Source organism: Cryphonectria parasitica (assembly GCF_011745365.1).
Source record: "Cryphonectria parasitica EP155 unplaced genomic scaffold M406scaffold_3, whole genome shotgun sequence".
NCBI classification, from domain to species: Eukaryota; Fungi; Ascomycota; class Sordariomycetes; order Diaporthales; family Cryphonectriaceae; genus Cryphonectria; species Cryphonectria parasitica.
In genome coordinates, this window is record NW_024468911.1 from 2,065,268 (window position 1) to 2,083,938 (window position 18,671).

At 49.6% G+C, this 18,671-nt stretch overlaps 3 protein-coding genes across 3 annotated transcripts; 2 read left to right on the forward strand and 1 right to left on the reverse strand.

Moving 5' to 3' along the window:
• Positions 1-504: 504 nt before the first annotated feature.
• On the forward strand, positions 505-2,075 carry M406DRAFT_39592 (uncharacterized protein; the record flags this gene model as incomplete). The annotated part of the gene is made up of 2 exons (XM_040924106.1): positions 505-662; positions 758-2,075. The coding sequence occupies 2 exons, from the start codon at positions 505-507 to the stop codon at positions 2,073-2,075; spliced, it is 1,476 nt and encodes a 491-aa protein (XP_040778209.1).
• Positions 2,076-3,054: 979 nt separating this feature from the next.
• M406DRAFT_328339 (uncharacterized protein) lies at positions 3,055-6,440 on the reverse strand (the record flags this gene model as incomplete). The annotated part of the gene is made up of 9 exons (XM_040920317.1): positions 3,055-3,924; positions 4,083-4,099; positions 4,140-4,166; positions 4,334-4,364; positions 4,466-4,504; positions 4,764-4,842; positions 4,894-5,161; positions 5,507-5,761; positions 6,335-6,440. 9 exons carry the CDS (start codon positions 6,438-6,440, stop codon positions 3,055-3,057), a joined length of 1,692 nt encoding a protein of 563 aa, XP_040778210.1.
• Positions 6,441-6,932: 492 nt separating this feature from the next.
• Positions 6,933-18,366, forward strand: M406DRAFT_338058 (uncharacterized protein; the record flags this gene model as incomplete). The annotated part of the gene is made up of 8 exons (XM_040921314.1): positions 6,933-7,428; positions 7,502-8,169; positions 16,667-16,670; positions 16,731-16,842; positions 16,897-17,070; positions 17,222-17,664; positions 17,855-18,075; positions 18,262-18,366. 8 exons carry the CDS (start codon positions 6,933-6,935, stop codon positions 18,364-18,366), a joined length of 2,223 nt encoding a protein of 740 aa, XP_040778211.1.
• Positions 18,367-18,671: the final 305 nt, after the last annotated feature.

Consider the following 18,671-nt stretch of genomic DNA (forward strand, 5'->3'; position numbering starts at 1 on the left):
ATTTGGTAACATGTACTGAGCCAGGCCCTAGCGACCCTAGAAATGTGGTGGTATTAGGACGCTAGCTGTGAAAGCAAGGAGGAGATGATCTGCAAGGCATATAATTGGGCGTGTTGTCGTATGGTTTAAATACTTACTGCTTTTCCGTCCTCACCCCTTCTCATCAGCTCATCTGGCAGCCTCTCCTCTCTCCTCCCTCTTCCCCTCACCCTCACACGCCTGCCTAGGCATCCTCTTGTCTAGCAGCCTCCTCCTCCACCAACCTCCGCCATGGCCATCCTTCGTGCTACCGCAGGAGCCCAGCTTCTTCTGCTGGGCCTATCCCAGCTCGTCTCTGCCGTGCCGACAGCCTTCTTCGATGCCAACTCGACCGACATCCCAAAGCTTGGTGCTGTGGCGTCCGAGAGCTCCGTCTGCAGCAAGATCGGCATCGAGCTGCTGGAGCAGGGTGGCAACGCCATCGATGCTCTCGTGGGCACCACTTTCTGCGTCGGCGTCATTGGCATGTACCACTCCGGTATTGGAGGCGGTGGTTTTATGCTGGTTCGCGGGACCAATGGGTCGTATGAGTTCATCGATTTCCGTGAGACGGCCGCCGCATCCTATTATCAGGACATGTATGTCAATGACACGGATCTTAGTCTGTATGGAGGGCTGGCTGCGTAAGTCTTTTCTTTTCTTTCTTAGAATCCCCTGGGTAAACACCTTTGCACCCTCTCAGCATGACAAGGACACAAGATAAATGCTGATAATCGAGTAGTGGTGTACCTGGTGAATTGCGTGGACTGGAATACGTCCACGACAAGTACGGTGTACTGCCCTGGAAGACCGTCATGACCCCGGCTGTCAACGTGGCACGCAATGGTTTCGAGGTCACCGCAGATACGGCGAGATACTTCGCCTCTGTGGACGACGACTTCCTGATCAATGACCCCACATGGGCCATTGACTTTGCACCCAATGGAACGCTGCTTCAGCAGGGTCAGATCATGACCCGCAAGCGCTACGCCGACACTCTCGAGACCATCTCCAACGAGGGTGCCGACGCCTTCTACAAGGGCGCCATTGCTGAGGCGACCATCGCGGCCATCCAGGCCGCCAACGGCACCATGACCGTTGAGGACCTGGCCAACTACACCGTCGAGCTTCGTGACCCCGTCAGCATCGACTATAGAGGCTACAAGCTCACCAGCTGCAGCGCCCCCTCCGGCGGCGAGGTGGCCCTGTCGATCCTGAACATCGTCAACGGCTTCGAGGGCTTTGGCGACCCAGCCCAGATCAACCTGACCACCCACAGGCTGGACGAGGCCATGCGGTGGTCGTACGGGATGCGCACCAACCTGGGAGACCCGTCCTTTGTGGCCAACATGTCGCAGTACCAGGCCGAGATGCTCTCCGAGGCCACCGCCGCCGAGGTCCGGTCCAAGATCTCAGACTACACAACCTACAACATCAGCTACTACGACCCGAGCAACCTCGAGGTGCTCAACGACCACGGCACCAGCCACGTCGTCGCCGCCGACCACAGCGGCCTGTCTGTGTCCATCACCACCACCATCAACACCATCTTCGGCTCACAGGTCATGGTTCCCGAGACGGGTGTGATCCTCAACAACGAGATGAACGACTTCTCCATCCCGGGCGAGACCAACGCCTTCGGCTACGCCCCCAGCACTGCCAACTACATTGTCCCCGGAAAGCGGCCCCTCTCCTCCATCTCCCCCACCATCGTCGAGTACCCGGGAGGCGGCCTCTTCTTCATCTCCGGCTCTGCAGGCGGCTCGCGCATCATCACCGCCACCGCCCAGGTCATCCACCACGCCATCGACCAGAACATGACCTCGCACGAGGCCCTGCTCGCGCCCAGGATGCACGACCAGCTGAGCCCCAACTACGTGTCGTTCGAGTATGCCTATGACAATCAAACCACCGCGTATATGGCCAGCCTGGGCCACGTTGTCGAGTGGGTGGCGCCGGGCCAGTCGACGTCGCAGGCTTTGAGGCTTCTGCCGAATGGCACATTTGAGGCTTCTGGTGAGCCGAGACAACTGGCTTCGGGTGGATATGCCATTTGAAGCGGTAGTACTGGAGAGATTGTATATATGTAAATCTGATCACCATGAGAGAAAAGTTCAGCTCTATGAGGCGCCTGAAAACCTGAAAGAAACCTTCCTAAATAAATCATGACTGCATTAAAAAAACAACTTGATCGTCAATGATAACTCCCATCCTCATCACTTTCCTATCCATGCACCTAGTTCAAAGTAGGGACCTCAATTTCTAGAACTTGGGTCAGTAAAATGTACCTTGACAATGGCTTGTGGGAATACGCAATTACATGTAGAGCTCCAAGTTTGTCATCTGGCCCTTCGCCATCATGTGGAGCGAGCAAAACACCTGCTAGTTGCTTTTTCGTGGCTTGAAGTTCCATGATTTGCTATTCAAGGAAACACAGGTCCATCATCAATGTTTGTCCAGGACTTAGTAGCATATAAGGCATTTACTTACCTTTTCGAAAGAGTCCCTGATGTAGAAACGGATGGTCGTCACTTCTCGGGTTTGACCGAGGCGGTGGACTCTTGCGAGAGCTTGCTCTTCCAGATTTGGGTTCCTTGGGGTTATATTGGTCAACACTCATGGACTCAAGCAACAGGAATCCAGTGGTCAAGAATTGGGATCAAGGTATATACCAGTGAGGCTCTATGAGATAAGCACGTGAAGCGGCAATAAGAGTCAAACTTTGCATCAAACCCGTCAGCCATGAAGACACAAATGCGATAGGCCTAGATCTGAGAGAGGCCATAGATCTGGAACTTACCCGACAGCACCACATGAAAGCGTCAGCAGCATGACCTGGATACTCGGATCCGTCTTGAAACGATGGACGACTCCTTGTCGCTCCTTCTGGGGCACTTTGCCATCGAAGCGAATATTGCCGACAGAACATTGTCTCAGCCCGGCTTCCACCAAGTCAAGAGTCAATCTCCAAGCTGAGAACACAACACTGCTATTTTTTAGTGTGACTGTTGCACAGGTTTGGGTTGCATGGGCACGTTACCACTTAGTCTCCTTCGGGAGACACTTGATGTCAGTCACCAGTGCTTGAATTTTAGACGGTAAGTCGAGTCCCGTTCGGGGATGCAATGTCTGTAAAGACGCAATCTCTTCAACGGCCTGGCCAATAAGAGTCACAGTCGCTCCAGGGCACGGTGGGCTGTGGCTGCACGCAACCTCAGCACGGGATCTCTGAATCTTGCCGACGCACTCGCCACAGCAAAATTGCATGCAGCGGAAGAATTTCCCTTCTCCTTTGCCATCGACAGGGTCCAGTAAGCTCTCTGTAACCTCCAGACTCGACGAGCAATGCAGACAGGAGACCGGGTCCATTTCGCGTTGTGCGTTGAATGTCTGTTGCGCCACGGCTTCCCAGCTGTCATTAAGACGCTTGCTGAGATCGTGTCTGATATAGTAGTGTAGTCCCAGGTTGCAGAAGAGCCTCAGAGACTCGATTTGTTGGAGAACATTGACGTAAGCAACACCCTTCGAGGGATCTGACCCTGATTGCAACGCTTCGTCGATATTCATAATTGCTTGCCCTCGAATCGCTTCATATGCCTCTCTCTCCTGTCTGCTGAACTCGACTGGATATTTCAGGTCTCGTCGACAGGGGAGGGATATCGTGGTTTTCGGCCGTCGAAGCACCAAAGATGCTGATAAATATTTCAATCGCTGGATGCCCTTCTCGTCGTCGCCAGACTTCCACGGGTTGGAAATGTCTGCCTTGGATTGTTTGAGGTCGTGGTAAGGGTATGCTCGTATGAACTTCAGGAGGCTTGCCAGGTCATCGAGACGGTTCTGTACCAGTTTTAGAAATCGGAGCCCCTCCGTGTAGATTGTCAATAGTACGGAAGACCTCACACTTACCTGGATTGGAGTCCCAGTCACAGCCCAACGCGAGGTTGCCGCAAGATCGCAGACAGCGCGAGATATTTGCGAGTGGTCGTTGCGGATGAAATGTGCTGCAAGCCTTGATGAGCTGAGGTTCTCTTCTCAGAGTGACCAGACCGCACGTGAGGCCTTACCTTCATCCAGAATAATTCTTCTCCAATGAAGCGAGAACAACACCGAGTCATTCTTACTTTCCTGCTTCTTCCATTCTGCAGACACTGTATGGTACGTCGTCAAGACAACATTGACTTCATGTGTGTCCCGAACATTGAGCAGTCTGTTCTTCCCATAGTGTAGCCTGAACCTGAATGTGCTCCCGAACATATGGCTGGAAAATCATCAATTCATAGCTTCACGATGATTAGGGACGGTATTAAGCTCTTACTCTGATATTTGTTCTTGCCAAGTACCGAGAACTGATGTTTACGTCAGCAGAAACTTTTGGACTACATCTGAGACGCTGTGATACTCGAAGTTCCAAGATTGGGCCTAGGTTGGGCAATGAATGTGTACTTACGTGGCGGTGGAATGATGATGAGAGTTGCGGGGACGGGCTCTTTACCATCCAGTCCATTCAGAGACGAATGATACCAAGGGTGTTGTGGAACATCAATGTCAGTTGCCGCGAGCGAAATCATGGTGAGTGTTTTGCCGAATCCCATCAGGTCCGCCATAATACCCTCTGAAAGGCGGCGGCTCCTCGAATTCGACCGCGCCAGATATTTTGTTTAGGAAACTTGCTCAAACTTAATTCGTCTCCTTCGCTTAATGGGGGCTCGGAATGCTTACTGTAATCCTCGTGAGGCATCTCTCACCTCCCAGATATCGCCGTCTTCTCGAAATGCCCAACCTTTTTCTCGTTTCATCATAAATGTCAGGGCCTGTCTCTGGTGTCTAATCATAGTCAAGTCAGCAGAAAGTTTTTTTTTTCTCTTTTTTCATAACTTTTCATCTTCAGGCACTTGCTTTTTGAGGCTTGTCCGCGTGGCCGTTGGCTGCGGTGCTTCCTCCAAATGAGCATGGTTGCTCAGAAGATCAAGAAGATCAGGCTGATTTCCAATTTCTTGGAACCCTAGTAGTCTCGAATTCTGTGCTGATACTTCACGAACCAGGGAACAAGAGCCTGGCTGCTCGAAGGATAACCGATGAGGGTTGCAGTACCGAAGCCCGGAATACTGTTCGCTGACGTTCACAGGATCTTGAAGGTAAACATCTAGATACGATTACATTAGCATCGATCCATGGACAATCTCCCGTGATAGAATCAGAAAACTGAAGAGAGTTGTTGAGGCATTGTAATGTAACAACAACGTTGCCACAGGAAAATAGTGACGGGGAAGGCTCAGATATGAACATATCATAAAAAGCATAACTGAGAAAAAGGCCAAGAAAAGGGGATAGAGAAAGAGAGAAAGCCGGGGGGGGGGGGGAGAGACGATAAGAAATATGAATTGAAGAAAGAGCTAACGACAATGCATAGGGAAGATTCTCGATGGGAGCCAAGGGCAAAAGCAAGGGGAGTGGCAATGACTAAATGGATTGACCAGAGTTCACATACCATATTCCTGCAACCAGCTTCCGATTTCCTCGAGAAGATCCAGGGCTCCAAACACAACAATGCTTAGAGAGCATGGGCATTGTGTAAATGCACGGTCTGGTTTGTTTGACGTCGGGGATTCCTCCACGGCGCAAAACACTTGGAGATCCAGTGACTTCTCGTCCAGAAGACCCTGAATCATTTGTTCGTGCTCCGAAATAATGCGGCCCTGAATGTCACAACTTCGGTCCTTGGAGACGAAATGATTCGATGAATCTATGTCAACATCAAAGAGTCGAGGTATACTGAAAGATTGAGATTGGAAGCATCTTCCAGCGATGTTTTGAATCTGTTGCGCTCTGTTTAACTTCCAGTCACACTCTGATTAGAGAATGCTATTTCATACCATTCCGAAGCAAACTCTCTCTTCTACCCATGTTTGACATGGGGCTAGTACGTCACACGATGGCTGAGTCCCAGCTCTCATTCCATATTGAATCGTTGCTTGGTTGGAATGCTGTGGTGTTTGCACAAGTTCTTCAGTCTCCACTGACCTGAAAGGATCCACTTGCAACGAATTCCAAAATGGATCGAAGGCCGGGCCCGGCTGCAATGGTATCTGGCATTGATTCAGTGCGGAATCCTGACTTCGTTCTATGATCAAATGTCGAGCCGTCTGAGGAGTTGAACATGCTATGCTATTGTAGGCTATCATCTCAACAATAATATGGTGCAGTTAGCAGATGTTGGCTGGCGAGGTCTCCATGGTTCCAATATGAGTACATTTAAGCATACCTGTCGAGAATGATTGGGAATATTCTCTTGTCTCCCAATAGCCATTTGACTGACTATAGGATTGCTGGGTATCCTCAATACTGGCAATGAGAGGAGAAACATCGTACCCCTCATCTACGCGGCGACGTTTTGGCTTGTGGTCCGTGGGGTCACGGTCCATTGTTAAGTCTTGGCCTGAATGGCTTCCGAGGCCCAAGAGACTTGAGTGTTGCACACCTTATTGATAGTTTCCGCATCAATCTAGTCTGCCGGTCAAAAAAGATGGCATACGGACTTTTGAGGAGAAGACAAGTCAGACAGGTAGAACCGAAATTTTTGTCGACTGGCTTAGCTAACATAATTACATTTGTTGAATCACTAGCCTTGTGATTTGGGGGCCGAGGGAAGCTTAAATGAGGCTGTACCAGCTCACGCGTATCATTTATGCATGTGCCACATACTTGCATGTAGGCTACCTGAGTGTAGTTTGGTCTGGTATCGAGGATTATGAGGCTCTCCTGTCCTGGAAGTATATTAATGCTCCATGCCTGTGGCGTTCTTACCTTACCCCTCCTCGATGCTGACTTTTTCTGAGTTCTTCTATCAAGTCCCTGATGTTTCTCTGCCATGTCGATTGCACTTCTTTCACCCTGCCATATATTGTGGATTCAAGATGCCTTTGACCAAACCTGTACCGGCCGCTGTGCGGCAGACGATGTGGACTGCTTTCGACAATCTGGAAAAAACGATTGCCCCACATGATTCCAAGGACTTTCATTCTGCAACTTTACAGAGCGTTCGACAGGAAGCCCTTGACATCGAAAATCAATTGGCTGCCAGACAATCACTGCGCAATATGCGACGTCTGATGCCACTGTTTACGGCACTCGAGCATTACTCCAGCGTCGTACACATTCTCTGCAATGGAACACAGTTTTTGCCATGGATATGGGCTCCGATCACCCTCATCTTGCGGATCTCATGCGAATACATTGAGGCCTTTGATATGATTATCAAAGCGTACAGCAGAATTGCAGAATCGATGCCACGATTTCAGATTCTTGGAGACACCTTCTATGGCGATGCGAAGTTCTATGAAGCTCTAGCGGCATTTTACGCAGACATATTGGAATTTCACAAGCATGCCTATAAATTTGTTCGTCGAAGTGGTAAGTGGCACATGCTTATCATCACCCCAAGCGCCTGCTCTGCAACTATGCGATTCTAAATTATATACATCAGGTTGGAAACTCTTGTTTCTTACATCATGGGGCAGATTCCAAAGGCGATTCGACAACATCCTAGATGATATGAAACGACATGAGGACCTCATTGACAAAGAAGCGAATGCAAGAGATATTGCAGAAGCACGCAAGATGCGTCAAGGATTGGATGCGTGGAAGAAAGCTAGCCTTGAGAAGATTGACCACGACACCAAAGAACAGACGGTCAGGGAATTTCATGCCGCACAGTCATGGCTACGCATAGACAACTCCGACCAACTGGCTATCTTTAAGTCCATTGCCGACCATGGCAACAAGTACTCGGGGACCTGTGGATGGATCCTCAAGAATGCTAAAATCCGGTTCTGGTTACAAAGGAAGCTGGAAACCCCCATGCTCAGGTTGTCGGGCACTGCAGGTTCTGGGAAAAGCGTCATATCGACGCAACTGATCAAGTTCATGCAGGCATCTGGGCACATGACAGTGCTCTATCATTTTTGCATGAACACTTCCCCCAAGTCATCAGAATATGACCAGGTCTTAAAGTCTCTGCTTGAACAGCTACTTCGTCGCGACTCGATTTTGACAGGGCACGTCTATGACGACTATATTCTCAAAAAACAGTCAACAACGTTGCCACAACTTGAGCAGCTAGTCCTGACTCTTCTCATAAGCTCTTCAGAGGAAGTGAACCAAGAAAGCTGTAGAAGGCACTCTATGGTGTACTACAAATGGTAAAAGGGAAGATGATTCGTTCTTTACTATCTTAAAAGGCGCTTTGCCAACTGCCTGTCTATATAGAAAGGAACAGTAGGCGCTAGTCCTAATTAGGACAGAAACACCAGTAACTCACAACTTGCCCTAGCCTAGTGAATGGCTAAGGGGTTAGTCACTATTTCCTGTGACTGCCAGCCCAGGGCCCCACTTTTCATTCAAGCCCTATGGCTGCTGCCACAAGTGCCGGCCACAGAGAAACGTTGCTGCTGTCCTCAGCAGCTGCCCCTTGTCTCACGAGATCACGAGCTCTCGTACCAGTCTCGTGCTTCGTCTGAGCTCAGAACCCGCTCCAGGGGCCTTGTTTCCATACTTTTCGGCTTCCTGAGAAGCCTCAGACGCGTCTGCCCACGCGTTATTGTTGCCGGCCGGGGGTGCCAGGTTCTTGCGAGGCCGGCCACGCTTCCGCTTCACGGGGGCAGCCGTGCCTCCATCCACGATGGCCTCGGTGCCGTCGTTCTTGGGGGCCTTGAGGGCCTTGGTGAGGACTTCCGTTGCCTTCTCAGGGTGTGCACGTTCGTAGTCCTCGATGAGTTCAGGGCACCTGAGGCTCCTCAGGTCCTTCCATCGGTCGTGCCGTAAAGACCATCCCTTCCATCGCACCAAGTATCGCACAGTATTCTTGCCGCCTCGTCGCTCGATTTTCTTATCAACGATGCGCTCGACTTCGTAGTAATCCTCGTTGGAAGCCATGGAGTCGTCGCTATTCTCATTATGCTCGATTGGGCCTAGCTCGGGCTGCTAGCAATTGAAGGGATCGTTCGTGGGCTTATACCAGCTCAAGTACTGGATGCTGACCACTGGATGAACTTGAATATCAGCATCATAGTCATCCGTTTTGAAATCAAGCTTGTAAGCCAAAGGCGACATCTTTCTGATGATTGTGAAAGAGCCTTCTCGGAGTGCTTGAATCTTATTGTTTTAGCGCTGTAGCAGCTTGTACGCCTTTCCGAGCTTCAACCAGATCTTGTTGCCCTTCTTGTATTCCTTATATTAGTGCTTAGCATCGTATACGCATTTGTTGCTTGCTGCAACGATATCCATTGCTAGTTGAGCATCCCTTCGCAGATGCTTGCACATAAAGCGGATATCAGAAAGCTGTTTGGTGATATTGATCAATCGGTCGGATGATAACTGGATCTTGAATCCGAACAGATACTCGTAAAGGCTTGCGTTAATTGAGCGCTGGTGAGCATTATTCAGATTCCACTGCAAAGAGGGAATTAGGTTAATCCAAACCTCGTTAGAGTGCTCAGCTGCGTGATATCGAATGGCTAGCTCAACATCCTGGTTCTTTCGTTCAGCCGCTCCATCAGCCTGAGAGTGGTGTGCTGTTGTTATCTGCAGGCGCATGCTAAAGGCTTTCCACAGGCCTGTTCAGTAGTTTGAGGTGAACTTCGCATTGCAGTCTGATATAATCGCTCGAGGGCATGCCCAATCGCTCAACAGGAGATGCTTACCCAGGACTGCTCCTCACTGTTTAGCTGAATAGATTGAGTGGCCAGGGATCAACAGGGTTCTTTTTGAGGTCTTGCAGATAACAGGCATCAGCAAGTTGTACGCCTTGAAGCCTTTGAGTTGCCACGGAGTGCCTGTCAACTCGACTAAGAGCAAACCTAGAATGAAATCGAGCGAGATTGTGTGCATGAGTTCCAAGGGAGCTTGGATTAGCTGAAGAAGGCCTGCAGGCTTCTGGTTATCCTTTTTTTGAGCGCCACACTCGTAGCAGTAGTCGATGTACTGGGAGACTAGAGCTCGCTTCCGTCGGAAGTGAAGGCTATCCAACTCGGCTATCATGCAATCTCTGCCAAAGTGGTGTTTATCATCGTGAGCGTTGCGCAGGAGCTTCTGCACGAGAGGCCAGGGAATAACGAGGCGTTCCTTTCCATTATTATCGCAGTTATATAACAACTGATCCTTCAGACGGAATGGGTAGCCGGGCTTAGAAGCAGAAACAACATCCTCGTTGCAAACCAGAACTGGGGGCTTCTTTCCAGCTGAACCAATCTTCATCAGGTCTGTAATGATATTCCAGTAGACCGAGTCTTCCTTATATGCCTGCCAGAAGCGCTGGCGCATTGAATCAGGCATCTAGGCCTCCGCCAGGGTGAGGAAAACTGTAGGAAGATCATCAACTACCGTATCGAGAGTCGCTGATTTGTCACTCCCGCGTGCCTCCGCGTCCCCATCTGCCAACAGACAGAACAGGGCATCAGGCACATAGTTGAGCTTCCCCGCCAGATGATGAATATCGAACTGGTACTAGCTGAGGTAGATAGAAGCATTGACGAGGCGTTGATTTGCGCAGTCTGTTAACGAGGTATCGAGATGCGTCTGATTGACGATTCTATGCGTAGCATCATAGTCCGTGAGAATAATAATCAGCTGTGCTTGATTTGATTGAATCAGCTTGCACAAACGCTTTGTAGCCCAGATCAGATATACAACCTCCTGCTCTGAGAGACCGTAGTTCATCTCGGCCTTCGTCAGGCAGCAGCTGAGGAATATCACGGGCTTGACAGCATGCGATGGTATTGGCTGGCCTGGCTGCTAGGCATACCCCTTCTTCAGTTGGAAGATCATCACGCTGAAGCTGCGCTGGAGACAGCTATCCACTTGAATAAACAGCTTTTGCTCCGGCTTCATATGATACAAGCGCATCTTCTTGCAAATGGTGCTCTGCAAGTTCTTAAAGGCCATCTTCTCTGCGTCTGTAGGCTTGTAGTACATACAGCATGTGTATACTTGACGCTGCAACTTCTTCCCAGAAGTGATCTTTCCGAGCTTACAGCCCTCTGCAAGGAGCGCTGTTTTTCTCAGCTGAAGTGGCTCCACAAGCTGGGCGTAGTAGGGGATCATTGTTCGAAGGAAACCAGTTGCGCCCAGATACGTCTCGAGGTCCTTGAGATTCCTGGGGAAGGTTATCTTCCGAAAGGCTTCCATACGATTCTTCGTGGTAGACAGACCAAGAGCATCGACATAGAAGCCAAGAAGCTTAACTGAGAGAAAGCTAACATTGCTCTTCGTGAGAGAGATGAATATCCCCTTCTTGTCGAACAGGCCAAGAGCTGTATCGAGATGCTTCAAATGATTCTCAAAGGTGTTCGAAAAGATCACGATATTGTTAATAAAGGCTTTGATGTAGTACCAGTGCTCATGAAGCAGGCGATCTATATACCTCTGAGCATGAGCTGGCGAGTTGCAATAGCCCATCAGAGCCACAGTTAGCCGCTCGAGGCCACAGTGCATAATCATTGTTTGTTGATCCTGATGATCCGGGTATACAAGGAATTGATAGAAGAAAGCTGTAGCATCGATAACCGTGATATAGCTCTTCCCATGAATAGCCTCGATAAGGTCTGACTGCAGTGATAGCAGGTAGTTATTAGGGACAGCTCATTTGTTGATAGCCCTAAGGTCTGCTACAATGCAACCCTTTTCTTGACCGTAGATCGTCCGCCAGACTACGAAGATTAGTAAGGCGAATGAGCAGATATCGTTAGCGAACTCGAGGCAGCCCGTCTTATGCATTCCCTCGTAGACCTGATCGATGAAAAGCTTGTTCTTGCAAGAGACAGGGTAACGGGGATGATTCAGTTTCGCATGCTGCCAGCTATCTATTAAGAGGATCTTTATCATCTGGTCTTCGGGCATATCAAGGGAGGCCTTATGCTTCCATACTGCGGGGTATTTCTCGATGATCCTCTTGAACTTCTGTGCCTTGCTAGAGTTCTGCGAACAAATGCGAATGCTGTTATCGAGGATGATGGCTGGGGCTTCGTTAGGAGTCTTGATGTTAAGCGAGCTCTTGATGAGGGTTGTTAGCTTGCGAAGATCGATATCATGATTATCAGGAGGTACAGTTCCCATGATCGGAGACAGGTTAACGCTATAAGCCATCCCCATATTGCCAAGGAACTGATATATGGCATCGCTATAAGGGATGGAAGATAGGCTATCTTCATATAGGAACTCGCCTACGGAGCGTGTTTCCGTCTCAGCGCCTTGAGCCGTGGCGATGATTTCCGATGTAAGGTTGAACTCGGCGTTGACAGGCATCTAACCCTCTGGGATCTCCATCGAGGGCGTGAACTGTGCATCAAAGGCGCCTATGGCGCTGGTGTTGATCGGTTGACAGACTGAAGTTAGGCCTCCCAGGGCTGCTGCTACAGCCAAGGTCTTCACAGCGCCTTTGAAGGTGGTTTTGAACTATTCAGTATCTTCATACTCGTGGATAGTTCCCATTTGCATTCCCTTAGGGATTTTGATAGCTTCCTTCGTAGCGTTGTGCAGTGCCACAACTGCAGGCGAGGAAGCGTCGATCTGAGCGTTCAGTGCAGCGCTGTGGGTGGATGTAAAGGAAAAGGAGCGATCCTTGGGCAGCTCAGCGTATCTCACCGCCACTTTGGCGGTCTCGCCAGGGCTGATGATATAGGCGTAAGCTATGCTCACCTTTCGAATAGTGGGTAAGAGAGCCTGGCGCTGGACTTCGAACAGCACTCTGAAGTTGCCTTGACCAGGGTATGTGATAGCCTGATTCTTATAGCTGATGATGGCTTTTCGAGCTTTGAGCTATCCGTTGCTGATGAGGGCTCCAGCTGGCAGATCGTCCACGATTCAGGCTCCTACGCGCTGGCGGAGGAGCCCAGGAGTGCTATCGACGCGCTGGCCACAGGCGTAGAAGTCCCATTCAGCATACTTGGACAGCGTAATCATGCCTTTTCCCACTCCTCCGATCTTTTGAGGCTTGCGAACTGTGATATCTGCAGCTGGGAACTGTTGGAGGAATTTTCGGTTAACGAGGTCGTAACTAGTACCTGTATCCTTGCAAAGAGTCATATCTGGACCGCTGGAAGTAGCTCGAATGGTAACTTTCATGTGAGTATAGCCGCTGATGGGCTCGTTTAGCTGCTTTTCAGGCGCAGCCTCCGCAAGGATATCCTTATCGCAGTACTGAACGGGTGGCGAGCTCGTCTTGGGAGAAGGTGTTCCGAATGAAACAGCCTGTTTCAGGCGCTTCTTGATCTCCTTGAAGACATTTGTCTTCTGATCGCACTCCTAGCATCCTCCTACGTGCTGGAACATCTGGCTTCGAGAGTCGAACTCCTTGTTACAGAAGATGCATGTGCAGTTGACCGGATGGTCAACTTCTCTCAGGTTGTAAACCCGTCCGACCGGACTGGACGATCGCGAGTATTCCGATGATGCTGGCGAGGGCGAGCGCTCAGGGCTGTCGATCCAATGTACTTGCCTGTCGCCAGAAGAGGGCAGCCCACCGCTATCGTCTCCTGAGTAGGCCGCCTCATCCTCATTCTCAGTGATATTGTATGCTCGCTTCTTATCAGGGCTTGGAAGCTGGTTCCATTCGCGTTTCCTGCAATCATCAGATTTGCCGTTCCTTCTGGAGCAGTCGTAATCACGGTTACAATCTCGGTCTCGGTTACAATCTCGATCTCGGTTGTGATTGCAGTCTCGATTGCGGGGCTTCTCGCAGTAGGAATCTCGGTTTCGGTGCGAACTGCGGTTTCCAGTCTTGTATCTTGAGAAGCGAGTGCTGCTCTTGTTGCGGTAGCTCGAACGGTTGCCATCCCAGCGATCCCGGTCCCGATCACATCGATGGTCATGGTTCCGATCGTTGCAGCAGCTGCCACCAGAGCGAGAGTTGTATTTGCAGGCTGGCGAACGGTTATGATGGCTGCTTTTTCCCTTGGAGTACTCAGGATACCATTTGTTGGCGATATTAATCAGTATACTTTTGGCCTGCTCAACTTCCTCCATGTATTCGTCCAGGATGTTGAACCGCTGAGAAGGTGCGAGATGATGCTGGATGCGCTTATCCATCTTGCTCCAGATATCGTTCAGCGCACCCTTCCAGTTGAGATTCTCGCGGTCCAGAATGCCCATGCCTCAAGCGTATCAGAGATTCTTCTGGATGAACTTTCGAAGAGCGAATTCGTCCTCCGCGATACTCCTCAAGGTCAGAAAGCTTTCACGGAACTTGCGCGTAGCACGCGTGAGCTCCATAGAGAACCGTTATGCCAGAAGATTGGTAACAACTCTGTAGCCCTCTCAGCAGAGCTTAGCATGCTTGGTGTTGGTCAGCTCGTTTGTTCACCAGTAGATAGCAGCGCCTTGCAATAAGATACTGAACATTCGTAGTATCTCGTATTCGATTTCTTCATCGTTTGCACCATCCTTAAGGGATTCAAGGCAATCCAGGAACGACCAGACATCTGTGAAGATGAGATCTTTGCCAATAGTAATCATGCTAACATTATCAGGGTTATCATACTTGGAGTCGAACACTCCCAGCTCCTTGCATTTCATCTTGATGATATACTGGATGCCTAAGCAACTTGAAAAGGGGGTGTTCTCATGCTGGCTTTGTAGATTGCCTGATCCAGGCCCGAGGGGTCCGCTTAGGAGCTGACAGCCTTCACCACTGCTTCCCTCATCATCAGAATCATCACCTGGATCGCTAGGGTTGCCTCCACCGGCGCCATATCGAACTGTACAGCATTGGGCGCCTCCTGATATCGTGGGGATTGCCGGGCCTTAAGAGGGATCTGGCATTCCCGAGGGCAAGTTCCCGTTGCTAGCCTGGAACCGAATGTCTGAAGCTGTAGCTTCAGGCCCAAGGTTGAAGTGGCGCATCAGTTGGGTTAGCATATTGATCTGTTTGCTGACCAGAGTATCGAGCGCTTCCTGCTTCACAGCTATTGCTGTCTGCTAAGCTTCCAGCCGGGCCACTGCGCTGGCTGTCTTCCTGATTTCCAAGTTCGCGTATACAGCAGCCATCTTCGCATCATCCGCCTGTATCTTGACGTAACGGATATATTCCTTGAAGGCGGAGTCGTTTGAGAAATTGGCTGGTTCCTCAGGATCCTCGTGCTCGAGGGTACCTGTCTCACGCGGTCCAGGGGATTCGAACAGCGCTGAACTATTGCCATGGTACTCTCCTGCCTGGAACGGGTTGTCCTAACTGGCGGTCTCTTCTTCTCGAGAAGCTATCGCGTTTTCACTCGTTGAGCGTCCGTGAAGAAGTTCGGGGTCTTTGCCTAGCTGTATCGCCAGACTGGCAGCCAGGTTGGCTGTGGTAGCACGGTGGATAGGCGGTCGAGTTGGGTTCCTTGAGAAACCGCTTACAGTTAGCTCAGCTTGTCTGATTGTCTTGCTGGGGTCAAAATCAACAGTGAATCGCTGCTAATCAAGCCAATTAGCGATAAGCAACAGATGGATATGAAGGCTAGAGGATGGTTTAGGCTTCTCAGGCAAGCGTGCTGTAACCAGGGTAACTCGTGGCGTCTGCGCAAGGATGTCTATAACCATGCTCGCAAGAATCAGAGTATGCTTGCTAGTTTCAGCTGCCAGAGCTTCTACCAGCAACGGGATAAAAGGAAAAACAGCTTAGCTGTGAATGCTTGTGAATGCCTGTAGGCGTGTTTTTGATGAAAAGGCTTATTCGCAAGATCTCAGGTAAGCGTAACGCATCAGGGAAGTCCGTAGCACAGTCTCAGGTGAGCGTGATGCCAAGGGCTTGTTGTTTTGGTGCCACGATCTTCACGATAGTGGGCTTTTGGTGTTTTTGGGTTGCCAAGGCTGCTGATTTCCAAGTGGGCGTATCTGCGCAATGGCTTCGGGGGGTGAATCCTCAAGGGATTCCTCAATGCAGTGTATGATCGTAGCTACCACTTGTAGAAGGCACTCTATGGTGTACTACAAATGGTAAAAGGGAAGATGATTCGTTCTTTACTATCTTAAAAGGCGCTTTGCCAACTGCCTGTCTATATAGAAAGGAACAGTAGGCGCTAGTCCTAATTAGGACAGAAACACCAGTGACTCACAACTTGCCCTAGCCTAGTGAATGGCTAAGGGGTTAGTCACTATTTCCTGTGACTGCCAGCCCAGGGCCCCACTTTTCATTCAAGCCCTATGGCTGCTGCCACAAAAGCTATATCTGGATAATCCTAGACGGCGTGGATGAGCTTAGAGAAGATTCACCCAACTCTCAGGGTCGATTGTGTAGTCTTCTGAGGCAGCTCGTCTCAAAAACATCTGCATCAGGTGGGGTGGTGTGCAAAGTCCTCATCTCAAGTCGTCCCTCTTCAACCATATCTCGAGCCTTTCGCAGGAGAGCCAATATCTCGCTCACGGAGGAGAAAGAATCATTGAACGCTGCGATCGAGGAGTACTCTATGCAGAGATTGAGGCTTTTGCATAGCAGGTTCGAGCAGCTGGGACTGGACGCTCAAGAGATGCGCGATATAGGCCTTCAAGTCACACGAAAGGCAGACGGTGAGTGACAGGTGCATTTTATTACCACTAAGTCTTCCTTGCACATTCCCTTCCCTTCGGCTTTGCATGCTTTCATATTTGAAGGATAATGGCAAGTACCTGAATATTGAGGCAGCACAGTGACACAGATGTTCTAAATCGGGGTTGGAAATTGACTTCTAACACGCTTCGCTGTATAGGCATGTTTTTATATGCCCGTCTCGTTCTGGACTACATTAGCAATAATGTATTCATCCGAGGCGATGAACTGAAAGAGTCTATACATAAGTTGCCCAAAAAGTTATCTGAGTTGTGAGTCAACCTGTTCTCCTCCTTACTTCCGGGCATCGACTCACTTACAGATAGCTACCAAAGGATCCTGGCGCAAATTTTGGCACCTCTTGATTTGAATTCCAAGAAGCATATTCAATGCATTCTCGGCTGGATCGCTTACGCTAGGCGTCCATTACAAAGATTCGAGCTCCTGTCTGCTCTGGCATTCTCGTCTGGCAAGACTGATGTAGAGCTGCCAGCACCTGAGTACGTCGTCGACATCTGCAGATCATTGGTTGAGGAACGCAGCGACAATACACTGTCCTTCATCCACGTGTCTGTGAAATCGTAAGTCTTTAACTTTCAATGTTGGCCGCTATGACTTGAGCTGATAATACACTTATCTATAATTACTCAGCTTTCTCCAAGGCTCCTTGACGGACCTAGTACTTGACGAAGAAGCTGCATTGCATCAACACTGTCTCGCCTCTGTCACCTGCCTTCTTTCCAGCTTAAGGCTTGTAGAACAAGACCGACAACAGGCGTATCGCCTACTGGTTAAAGGAGTATATGGAATTCAGATTTACTCCGTCGAACACTGGACCGACTACGTTTTGTATGTGGCAAATTCGACATGTGGCCTGCGCATACCATCAACTCTACATGATCAGCTTTGTCTATTATCAGAACGACTCACCAGCATATTCGGACAACCAAGCCAAAATGATGTAGTGGAGGACTCACTGAAAGACCCGAGGCTACAGTATTTGCAGAAATCCGAGGCTGTCTATTTATTAGTTCGGGCGGCGATGAGTTCAAGGTCCCTGAAGCAACTTGAGGAAGACCTCAAACAAGAGCAAGGTCAGTACACGCATAACGCCACCAAGTATATATAGTTGCTGATATTTGGTAGCTTTAGCACAAGCTCAATCAGCTAATAGTCTCGCAGCAGGTGATTATGATATTAAAGCTCTGACCAAAGGTTCTGACTGCGTTTCAACCCTCCTTTCTCACTACCAAGGACTGCTCGACTACGTTCTACACGCACCAGACATATCGAGTATCTCCTCTCAGGAGCTGGAGAAGTTCAGGAATGATTATCGCACTTCTACTTATACATGCAGACTGCGATCCTACTCCCGAGCAACAGCGGGCTTCGAGTCAAAGAAGCTTCGTATTGACCACGAGCTCGGTCATGTCCGGAGGTATCGATGCGACTTCCCCTCATGCCCATACCCTCCATTTCGATCCGACCAGGCACTTCGAACGCATGTACGACAGAAACACGAGTTGGCTGTGCCCCGAAAGTCAATAAGAAGGGACACGGAGCTCTCCAGCACCAAGAATATTGCGACCTTTACGAATGACCGGAAAGGTGCTGATGAATTCACCAAGACAACTGTTCCGTCGATTAATAAATCTAAGATCAATAAATTTGAGAACTTACTCAACCAACAGCCTCCTCCCCAGGCTGTTCAGCTACCAACGGATGCCGATATTACCAGGTTTAGATACTTTTTCACAGAGCCTCCATCCCCAAAGTCTACCACTGTGCAGGAATAGGCCGGGGGATGGGAAAAGGATGTCGAGAATCCATTTCTGGATAAGCAGATGGAGCCTATGCTCTCCCAAACACCACTCTATAGACATTTCTGCACATAAGATGAGTCTTCATGATGAGATTCTTTTGAGAATTGCTGTGAAGTTTAAAGCAGTGCGAACTTCGAGTTATCAACCGCGAGGACCTGATATTAAGGAATCAGTGGTTAAGGCTAAAGCTCAGCGGGCAGCAGCAGGCACGCGCGACAAAAAATTGAATCTTCTTGTACTAAATACCTGAGCATATTTTTCCCGGGTCATCTTTGCTA